The sequence below is a fragment of the Microtus ochrogaster genome, chromosome 7 (genome assembly GCF_000317375.1).
Source record: "Microtus ochrogaster isolate Prairie Vole_2 chromosome 7, MicOch1.0, whole genome shotgun sequence".
In the NCBI taxonomy this organism is placed as follows: Eukaryota; Metazoa; Chordata; class Mammalia; order Rodentia; family Cricetidae; genus Microtus; species Microtus ochrogaster.
The window spans coordinates 84,446,886-84,458,366 of NC_022014.1; the positions used below are offsets into that span (position 1 = coordinate 84,446,886).

An 11,481-nucleotide genomic window follows, 5' to 3' on the forward strand; every position below is an offset into this window, starting at 1 on the left:
TATATATTACTGTTGGTATATACTTTAAACTCATGAAGGGCCCTTTTTAGTTTTCAATTTCAATTTTCAAGGGCACAGGATAGAAAAACTTTGGAGAAACTCCTGGAACGTCAAAACCCTATTTCTTGTGTCATGAGTCCAGCTTCCTATCAGTGGTAGATGGGTGTCACACACCCTCTGCTGTGTGCAGACAGAAGTTTTGTTACAGTGAGGCTGACTGGTCTATTGTAAGATGTGAACCGCTTACAATATGGTTGTGTCTACCTATAATGCTAGCATCATACAGAAGCCTGAGGTAGGAAGATTACAACTTCATCGCCAGCCTAGGCTACATAAAGAGAGACCTTGTCAAGATTAACAACAAAAAGCCAAGTGTTGTAGTCCACACTTTTAATCATAGCACTTGAGAATCAGACAGATCATCACAAGTTCAAGACTAGCCTCGTCTGCATAATTTAATGAGATCTGGACCAGCTAGGGCTGCATAGTAAGACCCTGTTTTAATATAAAATGAAAGGCAGAGGGTTCACAAGTTCAAGACTAGCCTCGTCTGCATAACTTGATGAGATCTGGACCAGCTAGGGCTGCATAGTAAGACCCTGTTTTAATATAAAATGAAAGGCAGAGAGTGCTTAGAAGTCAGATGTGGTCTGGACCCATACTTGGTCTGAGAGAAACGTCCATGTCCCTCTGTCCTGCAGGGGTGCACTATGTATTTGACACCACAATCGCGGCAGATTTTAGCATCCTGGAGACTCAGAAGGAATTTGTACGCCGGTATCACCGACACAGTGAGGAGCAGCGTGAACTACCCATGTTGACCTCTGCCTGTCCTGGTGAGCACAGGCCTGCTGGTACCATTTCCCCAGAACTGTAGAAATAAATGTCTTGGCTTTGGCTAGAAGTGGGCAGGCCCATCCCACTCGGCAGGGCACCTTCTGAGCAGGGACGATGCAGAGGAGGTATCTTGGTTCATTCTGGGGCTGACAGCCTCAATCAGAAGGCAGGAGGAAGCAGAGGGATCTGACCTCCTGTGTTCTCTCTCTAGGTTGGGTCAGATATGCTGAGCGGGTATTGGGCCCCCCAGTCATCCCACATCTCTGCACTGCCAAGTCCCCCCAGCAGGTCATGGGCTCCTTGGTGAAGGATTACTTTGCTAGAAAGCAGGTAAGCCAGCCCTCTCCAGAGAAGAGCAGCAGAGGGTAGACTCAGGGTGGGTACAGCCTGAGGGAGAACCCTGTACACTCCCCACGACAGTGTGGCCCTGGACCTCCCGGTGGAGACACTGTCTGATTGCATCTGTTCTGTGTGCTTCAGAAAGCTAAGCCTCTCCTCCCCCCTTATCCTGGCTTTTTTGCTCCAGGCTACAGATGCCCCCCCTCCCCCCCCACCCTTGGCCTGCTTTTGGTTTTGTTTGGTTTTGGTTTTTTTGAGACAGGGACTCTCAATGTAATCCTGGGTGTTCTGGGACTCACTGTATGGATCGGGTTGACATCAGACTCAGAGAGATCTGCAGCCTCTGCCTCCTGAGCACTGAAATTAAAGAAATGTTCTAACACACCTGGTCCTAAATTTTTTTATTTTGAATTTTACTTTTTATTTTATGTGTGTGGGTGTTTTGACTGTGTGTTTGTATGTCTGTGCACCACTTACATGCCTGGCGCTACAGAGATCAAAAGATGCTATTAGATCCCCTGGAACTGAAGATACATCTGGTTGTGAGCTACTCCGGGGCTGCTGGAAATTGAACCCAGGTTCTCTGGAAGAGCAGTCAGTCTCCTTGACCACTGAGCCATCTCTCCAGTCCCTGATCCCATGGTCTTAACACTATCTGTCACATGATAGATAAAACCTAGTCTAGGGTGCCTTCATGTCCCTTGCCTCAGCCCATCCCTGTCTTGTGTTCCAAGACTTTGGGCAATTTGAGATAAATCACACCCTTCCTTTCTTTCTTCTTGTTAACCAACTGTTTAAGCAACACACTGACTAGGAAAGACAGCAAGGGGTGGGATCTTCCAAACACTGAAGCCAGCCTAAAGGTTGTATCCATCTGACAACCTCATTTTAGCCATAGGAAATGTTTCTTTGTTAATGAACCGTTTATATACAGTTGGCAAATTTCACCCCCACCATGTGTATTGAGTTGAAGGGACAGAAAACTGGCTGTGGATTGGTCTACACAATGTTCTACCTGCATGTCTGCCTTCAGGCCAGAAGAGGGCACCGGATCCATTATGGATGGTTGTGAGCCACCATGTGGTTGCTGGGAATTGAACTCAGGACCTCTGGAAGAGCAGCCAGTGCTTTGAACCTCTGAGCCATCTCTCCAGCTCCCCCTTGCCCTCTTATACCTGCTTTGAGAATTCTAGCATTTCTAAGTCTTCTCAAAGCTCCCAGCCCTGTGCTCTCTGAGTGGAACCCAAAGTTACAGATCTGATTGCAGTTGCAGGTGGTGACAGCTGAACCTATAGCAACTTCTTGGCCTAACCCCTAGAAGGCTAAGATCAAGGTATAGTTCCTCTTGAACTCTGCCCCTACCCTGAGTAGGGCTTTTGTGCTCTGGCCTCAATGTAAAGGTCACTGGGCAACTGGCTCTTGATTTGTCTCGGGAGAGCGGGGTGGCCTAGATGTTGTTCCTTGAGCAGCTTCGGAAAGTCTTCAGGTGAAACCTGCTCTTACCTGTGCAGAGCTGGTGGGGTAGTACCGTCCATGGGGTAGGGTAGGAGCAGCATTTTGGACTCCCCCATATTCTAGTTGACACCCTTGAAGCTCTAAGTGAGTGCTCTCCTCCACAGAATCTGTCTCCAGAGAAAATTTTCCATGTTGTCGTGGCTCCTTGCTACGATAAGAAGCTGGAAGCTCTTCGGGAGGGACTTTCCACCACTCTGAATGGTGCCAGGGGCACTGACTGTGTGCTGACATCAGGTGAGAGCTGGACTCAGAAAGTGAGCATTCCTCTGGCAGGCCACTCTGGCCGAGCTGCCTGGTGGCACTGATAATTGGGTTCAGCTGCCTAAAGTGAAGAGGAGGATCCTGCATCCTGCCTGCCCTTAGTCTTCTTCCAGAGGAGTCAGGTCTCTGGGAGAACGATTGATATGTTCTTACATCACAGCCATCAACATGGTTTCCTGTAGAGGGCAACAAGTGTTTGTGCACACAGACAGCACTGGGGAGGCCAGGAAGGTTAAACACACAAGCATCCTTCAAAGGAAAGAGATGTTTAACTTGTCCTCCTGTAATTCTGGGAGTGGACGTAGTTTACAACCTGTCTGTCGAGCCAGGCTTTGCCCATATCCCCCAGAATTTAGGTTTTAGTATTCCAGACCCTTCCCCCATAAATCTTGAGCATTGTTCTGGGCCATAAAACCCATCCTTACGAACGATGTCTTTTGTACAGTCCCAGTGACTTCTATGTTGTCTTAGGGCCAGACCAAATCCTGACTCCCATGGGCATTGTGTCTACATCAGTCATTCATTCTCCTTAGGGCCTGTCCAGGAACTCACTCCATAGACCAGGCTGGCCTCGAACTCACAGAGATCCGCCTGCCTCTGCGTCCCAAGTGCGCCCAGCCCCCTAGACCCTTATCTTGAGCATTGTTTCTGAGTCAACAAGAGGCCATCTTAGGGATGAAGCCATATGTGTTTGTAAAGAGCATCAATGTAAAGACGTCTTAAGCTTTCTTGTCATCACAGAGCCAAGTTAATTGTTACCAGAAAACTTTTTTCCCCAAAATTGTGCTGTGCTTAAATATGGGTAAAATAAGTGAGCAGTTGGTCAGACTCTCAAAGTTTTGGCCCAGCACCAATACCAGGCTGAATTGAGTTTCATCCTTGTCTCGTTGTGGATGCTTCTCTGCCTGCTGTAAAGGCTGCGGAGACCCTCCACACTTTCCCACATGTGAGGAAACCAATATGCACTGAAAAAAGTGGAAGATTCCTATGTACTCTAGTGAATGCTGCATTTAGTGGCCCTGCTGGCAGCTCTCTTCAGATGCTATGCTTTAGAGCAGTTGTTCTCAATCTGTGGATGGCGACCTCAACTGGGATTACATATTAGATATCCTGCATATCAGATATTTATAGTATGATTCATAACTGTTGAAAAATTATAGTTACCAAGTAGCAAGGAAAATAATTTGTGGTTGGGGGATCACCGCAACACGAGGAACTTTACTAAAGGGGCTAGCATTAGGAAGGATGAGAACAACTGCTTCAGAGAGAGACTATGGCAAATTCGTTTGGGGATGAAAATTAGCCACTGGTGTCCTGGAAGCTTTTCAGAAGAAAGAAGGTCAAGAGCACTTGTGGGAGCTTGTTAGGATCCAGGCTCGTCTGCTTGAATCAGACTCTGAAAGCTGATCCTTGAAGGTGTGTGGACCGACCGGGGTCAACCTTGAAGACCAGGAGCTCTCTTCCTCCCTGTCCTGTCCTGGGACTCTAGCTTTGACCAGGGTGGGACAGTCTAGCAGGGAGTATTCAATGGTGCTGGTCTAACTAACTGAGCAAGGGTCCAGTTTCTCTCAAGCACCACATTGAGACCTCAACCTGTGCTGTGTGTTAATGGTGTCTCATGGCACCTGGTGCCTTACTGATGTCTAGGGGACTCTCCCAGGGTTTTTTCTTGGGAACCTGTATATAGAAAGAAGGTGGTATACAAAGTATACTTTTCTGATAATGCACATACACAGGCTTTCGCTTTGATTCAGTATGAAGCAACTACAGCATTACCTCAGGTCAGGGTTCAAAAGAGGATTCTGTTTTCACATCTTTTTAGAGCTTTTCTGATGCCAGCATTACCTTTTCCCGGCAAGGGGCTCCTGAGATATGAAACGGATTATACAGCAAGAGGGGTCCTAGCCTTCTAATGCAGAATTTCTCTGGGAGAAGCAAAGCCTGGCCCAGAGCTCTGGACCACCTGTCCTCCCAGTGACTCATTGCCTCTTGTTTTCCTCCAGGTGAAATTGCTCAGATAATGGAGCAAAGCGACCTCTCTGTGAAGGACACTGCTGTGGATACTTTGTAAGTGGCATCTTTGTAAATGGGGAGGGGCCTCTGGTGAGCTTTGCAAGCCCCAGGGCTGCCCTAATCAGATCATGTTGAGTACTGAGACAGGTTCCTGCAGTTTTACCAACCTGGCCTTTGCAGTGGATTCTCTAGTACTGCCAGGGGACTTGCAGGCTTACTGTATCCTTCAGGAAGAAAGGAAGTGTAGAAGCTATGTGGGGAAGAGCCACACATCTAACACTGTGACTTCTTCTGGTCCCTTTGCACCAAGAACACAGCTGTTGGGTTTCTGTTTCCCATGGTGACCCTGATGTCCAGCTAGGACTTTGGCTTTCGCTGCACAGAGAAGCAAGGAAGTGAGTCCCAGTGACACAGCCTCATGGCAGTGTTGGGTAAATGTGAAATGACAATTCACGTTGGTCATTAGACCTCATTAAGAATATGCTCTGGGGGGCTGGAGAGGATTCAGTGGGTTAAGAGCGTTTACTGCTCTTCCAGAGGTTCCAGGTTTGTTTCTCAAGCACCCACATGGTGGCTCCCCAAAGTTTAAATACCTGCAAAGGACTAATCTTTAAGCGGTTCTCTGGATCCTGTTCCTATAAAAACTGGGTTACTACTTTGTCTTAGTCAGGGTTTCTATTGCTGTAATGAAACACCATAACCAAAAAACAAGTTGGGGAGAAAAGGGCTTATTTGACTTACACTTCCACATTGCTGCTCATCACTGAAGGAAGCCAGGACAGGAACATCAAACAGGGCAGGATCCCGGAGGCAGGAGCTGAAGCAGAGGCTATGGAGGGGTGCTGCTCACTAGTTTGCTTCCCCTGGCTTGCCCAGCTTGTTTTCTTATAGAACCTAGTAAGTACCACCATCCCAGGGATGGCACCGCCCACCATGGACTGGACCCATCCCCCATTGATCACTAACTGAGAAAATGCCTCACAGCTGGATCTCATGGAGGCATTTCCTCAGCTGATGCTTTTTCCTCTAATGGTTCTAGCTTGTGTCAAGTTGGCACACGACACTAGCCAGTACGTCATCAGCACCAGTGATGATCTTGTCTTGTCTGTTTGAGGTTTGGAGACGTGAAGGAGGCAGCAGTACGGCGTCACGATGGAGTGAGCTCAGATGGGCATCTGGCCCACGTCTTCAGACATGCGGCCAGGGAGTTGTTTGGCGAGCACGTGGAGGAGATCACCTACCGTGCACTAAGGTTTGCGCCTGGCGGTATCTACGGCTGGGGTGCCCAGGAGGGGTGCTGACAGACAGCCAGAGCCGGGGTGATACAGGCGGCCCATATGCAGTGTGTGTGGTGTGCCTGGTGTACATAGTGAACGTGGCTGCTCCACACACAAGCCAGCACTGGCTACGATAGGAGGGCCTTTTGTGAGTCTCCCCACTGAAATTATCTTGGTGACATTCAAAACTTAAATTGAAAAATGGGTAGATACGGTAAACCTCGCGCTGGGGAGACTGAGGAAAGATTGTGAGTTCAAGGTTAGCCTGGTCTCCATAGTAAGGACTGTACTTCAGACAACGACCTTTAAAATCCATGTTTTGATTTACAGAAACAAAGACTTCCACGAGGTCACCCTTGAGAAGAATGGGGAGGTCTTACTGCGCTTTGCTGCGGCCTACGGCTTTCGCAACATCCAGAACATGATCCTGAAGCTCAGGAAGGGCAAATTCCCATATCACTTCGTGGAGGTCCTCGCATGTCCCAGAGGTAAGCGGTGCAGCAGGCCCGTAACAGCCTGTCCACAGTAACCACGCAGGGCAGGTTGCTCCCTCATGCGCGGCATGCCATCCTCGGCCATGAAATTCCTTTCCCTCAACTGTAGCGTGAGAAGCGGACAGCTGTATCCTTAGTCATTCTCCTGTGAGCGCCGTAGGGTTCCACCTGGTACCAAGGTGGCTAATGTGGAGCTGTTCCATAGGGCCCACTGGTGGAAGCTGGCCGAGACAGGCATTGATTGCTCCCTAGGAGTTCCCCTTGCCGCACAGGGAAATTGACCATCCAGGTGTAAAGACTGGGGCAGCTGAAGAAAGTTCCTGTCTAGGCAGAGAGACAATGAGAACAGGCCAGAGCTGGGATAGGTGTAGTGCCTAGAATCTCTCGCTGATAGAGAAGGTGTAGGTACTGGAGAATGAGCGGAGCCTCTGATCTTAAGTGGTCTCTCTACGCCCCTGGGTGTGACGGAGCAGTCTCAAGACCAGGAGTGTCTAGGTCATCCTGAGTTTGTGGTGACGAAAGGTACTCAAGTAGGAATACCAGAGTTCTCAGAAAGGCCCGGGGGAGGTAGGCAAGGTGCATTGTCAGAGACGAGAAAGGGTCCATAAGGAGTGAGATAAAGGAGAGCCTATATATTTCTAGTCCATCCATGTCCTAAAGGATCTTCCAGAGAAGGGAAGCTGCTAGTGACCAGCACCTAAGGGGGCATAAGAGCAGGGAGCATCACTTCGCCTGGGGTTGTACCCCTGTGCTACAGTAGAAACAAGATGGCTGGGGGAGGGAGCCTCTAGGAGGGCCCCTCTTGCTTTCTGGGGAAAACTGCATAGGCCTGTGAAGGAGAGAAAGTGGGTGCAGCCCGCGAGAGAGTGGACATCAAAAGTCCAGCTGTCAAGTGGCCGATGAGTGGAGTCTGAACCCAGGTATTGTACATGTATATGGTAAGCAAGGGCTTCCTTATAGCTTTCTACTGAGCTTTGTATTCCCAGCCTATCTCCTGGCTCGTTTAAATGAAAGCTTGATGCTGGGAGTGGAAGCCAGGAACTTGAGCCTTCTAGACACACACTCTGCCACCAAGATATTCCTACCCCTACGTCCTTAGTGCATTTTGGGGTGTGTGTACGTGTCTGTGTGTGTTTGTGCGTGTATGATCAGCAGGTCTAAGAGTGGGTGGTACTGACAATAGGAGACCCACACTGATTTAGACTGTATGGCTGGGATGCAGAGCTCTTAGCTCGCTCAGCCCTAACGCAGCCTTGTGGAGCCTGCACACTGACAGCATTGTGTGCAAGTGGTTGTGCTCATAGCTTTTTAGCCATTCTATGCTTTTTGGGTAATTTTCAGAAGCCAGGAATCCAGACAGCAGAAATCTGCCACTTCTAAAGGCTTTTAGGTAAAACCGGTTTATAGGTAATGTATGTATATATATATATATATATATATATATATATATATATATATATATATGTTAAGACTAAAGAATACCCAGGAATCTCCTCCTGGGCAGGCTCCATGATAACCTCAGAGAATGCTGCAAGCCCCAGAAACACGCCCAGATCACAAGATACTGCCTGTTTCATGCTTCTGCTTCCAACTGTGCCCCTTGATGTGAAGCTCCCTTGTAACCGGCTGTCCCACAGGGAAGATGAGGTCCACCTCTGTGTGTCTTCCAGGATGCTTAAATGGCAGAGGCCAAGCCCAGACAGAGGATGGCCACACAGACCGTGCACTGCTGCAGCAAATGGAAGGGATCTACTCCGGCATCCCCGTGCGGCCCCCAGAGAGCAGTGCGCATGTGCAGGAGTTGTACCAGGAGTGGCTGGAGGGTACCGAGTCCCCCAAAGTCCAGGAGGTGCTGCACACCACATACCAGAGCTTGGAGCCCCGCACAGACGGCTTGGATATCAAGTGGTGACAGAGCGGGAGGGCAGGAGGGGGCAGCGCCGAGTGGAGAGTGGTGGATGTTTCACGAACAATGCTCAGCAGCATGCAGCTTCACGTGGTGCTACCTCTGTAGTGTGTGAGGGAGTGGAATATTTTCCTTTTAACCCAAGATTGTGAGAAAGACCCCAAAGATGAGGCCAGGGACACGCCCCTGTCTTTCAGGGGTCTTGTTTGTTTGTTTGTTTTGTTTTGTTTTTTAAAGAATCCAAAATGTATTCATTTTTTGGTTTTTATTTTTTAAGAAAGGATTTCTCTGTGTAGCCTTGGCTGTCCTAAAACTTGCTCTGTAGACCAAGCTGGCCTCAAACTCACAGAGATCCATTCACCTCTCCCTCCCAAGTGTTAGGATTAAAGACGTGTGCCACCACTGCCCGGCTCCAAGTGCTAGGATTAAAGGTCTGTTCCACCACCACCCAGCTCAAAATGTGTTCTTAAAGACTCAAGCCCCTGGAGTTGTGATCCATGAACCTCAGAGTATTGCTGCGGAAATGGAAGGGCCAGGCTGCTCTATGGCGGATAACTATGGTTTCTACACAGGTCCAGTCTTCCTACCCAGGCTGCTCTATGGCGGATAACTGTGGTTTCTACACAGGTCCAGTCTTCCTACCCAGGCTGCTCTATGGCGGATAACTATGGTTTCTACACAGGTCCAGTCTTTCTACCCAGTTTGGCTCTTTTACTTGTACACATTTTTGAAAGTAATTTTGAATTCTAGGGCCAGCAAGATGGCTTATTGGTAACAACCTTAGTTTGACAATCTCGTCGTGGAAGGAGAGACCACCTGCTGTAAATTATCCTCTGACTTCCACACAAGCACCGAGCCTGTCAGCTTTAAGGTAGATCCTCTTCACGGCAGGGGAAAGGCTGGTGAGAACGACAGATATCTGCCGATGGAACACTTGCTTAACATACATGAGGGCCTGATTTGAATTATTTTAAAATAAATGAGTCGAGAATGAAGAAGGTAGCCTACTTACGCTTTGGGGTTCTAAGGGAGGTCCAGCTCATTGGTTACCCTCATGGGGCAGGAAGATGCTGGTAGAAAGGGGAAACAGTGTATCCACACAGAGGAGCAGCTGCCCAGAGGTAACCTCTACACAATCACTTGACACGTGCCAGAGTTCATCCAGGAGGTGATGCCTGGAGAAACCCAGGGGCGGTTTTGTAAAGCCCTTGGATTTTGCTCATGTATGTAATTGCCTTGACTCCTCAGTGCTGTCGGCTTTGGTTTGTTTTGTTGCTCCTGCGAGACTGTCTAGGAGCATAACTGAGTCTGTTGTAAACAGCAGTTCTCAACCTGTGGCTCGCAACTCCCCTCCCAGGGGTTAAATATCAGATATCCTGCACATCAGATATATGTATTATGATTCATAACTGTAGCAATATTACAATTATGAATTAGCTGTGGAAATAATTTTATGGTTGGGAATCAGGACAACATGAGGAACTGTATTAAAGGGTTGCAACCTTAGGAACGTTGAGAACCACTGTTATAAATTATAATTTTTTGCCTTCGGTCTATATGCCTTGGTATCTGTCCCTCAAAGTAACTGATTATGGAATAAACAGTGCAGCAGGGTCTGAGTATAGAGTTGAAGGGCCCAGAAGCTGTCCTACCTATCCCAGACTACAGCCTGCGGTATGCCCCAGCCTGAGTGATGTTACCTTGTTCCTGAGTCCCTTCCTGATAGGTCAGGAGGATGCCCAGCCAGCTCAGAGCACTGAACGTCAATGGTGGGAAGGGACTGACTTCCTATCCGTGACAGCAGCTGAGGCTAGGTCTAAGATATGAGATGGCTTCTGTTTTGCTGATGCTAGGTTGTGGCCCTGTGAGCTTTTCAAGACTGCAAATGGTTTTCCGTTCCTCCATCATAATGGAAGCACGAGCAGGGTGGTGGCGACACATGCCTGTAACCCCAGTACTCGGAAGGCAAAGGCAGATGAATCTCAAGTTCAAGGCCAGCCTGGTCTAAAGAACAAGTTCCAGGATAGCCAGGGCTACACAGAGAAACCCTGTCTTGAAAAAATCCAAAACAAAAGTGCAAATAGTTTAAGCACAAAGTGAGACAAGACCTGGTCAAAGCAGTATGACAGTTGTGGTCAGAGTAGACAGTGTCTTCTGATGAGTGACTGGTTCCAGCATGACAGTTGTGGTCAGAGTACACAGTGTCTTCTGGTGAGTGACTGGTTCCAGCATGAGGAGACAACATAATCCCAGTTCATATCTACTCAGTATCCTGTTTCACAGTGCCTATGATCTACACGGCAGAAGACCACTTTCTTAGTTTGTTTCCTACCTGACCTGAGCTGTATTGATTTCTGCCACTGTGGATAACCATGCTTATACACGACGAAATTCTGTCACAAAGACAGCAAACTTGGTTTCTAGTACAGGTAATTTAGAAATGGTTTTATCGGGGTGGGAGTCATGGTTCAGGAACAAACTGTGTGCCTATCGTACCTGGCACTGGGTTCATCCTCTGAAACCACAAAAGCAGAAAGTTGGTGGGGAAAGATTCACTACATTCTTTCTGGTAATGTATATGTGGGATTGCTGTAAGATTTGACCCAGCCTGTGTGCCCTACCCATCACTGGTTGACATTTGGGCTTGCCAGGTGCATCGCAAGTGAGCCAGCTACACACGTTGCAGTCGCAGCTGGCAGCTAAGCTGCAGGTACTGCCTCGGGTGCAGCACTCATCTGAGGGACACAGCTGGCTGGAAGGGTAAGGCAGGAATATGGCTTTTCATGTGGATTCCGTTCTGCAGCTACAGATGGGAAGTTACCTGAGGAATTTACTTTGG

The 11,481-nt window shown here is 48.4% G+C and overlaps 1 protein-coding gene across 1 annotated transcript in view; it reads left to right on the forward strand.

The window, feature by feature from the left end:
• Nucleotides 1–8,892, forward strand: part of Narf (nuclear prelamin A recognition factor) — a 16,257-nt gene extending 7,365 nt beyond the window's left edge. The window contains exons 5-11 of the mRNA XM_005350915.2: nucleotides 673–836; nucleotides 1,049–1,167; nucleotides 2,796–2,925; nucleotides 4,956–5,019; nucleotides 6,080–6,217; nucleotides 6,573–6,730; nucleotides 8,407–8,892. Coding sequence (XP_005350972.1) covers nucleotides 673–836; nucleotides 1,049–1,167; nucleotides 2,796–2,925; nucleotides 4,956–5,019; nucleotides 6,080–6,217; nucleotides 6,573–6,730; nucleotides 8,407–8,648 — 1,015 coding nt within the window. The 3' untranslated portion in view covers nucleotides 8,649–8,892. The remainder of the gene's footprint in view (nucleotides 1–672; nucleotides 837–1,048; nucleotides 1,168–2,795; nucleotides 2,926–4,955; nucleotides 5,020–6,079; nucleotides 6,218–6,572; nucleotides 6,731–8,406) is intronic.
• Nucleotides 8,893–11,481: the final 2,589 nt, after the last annotated feature.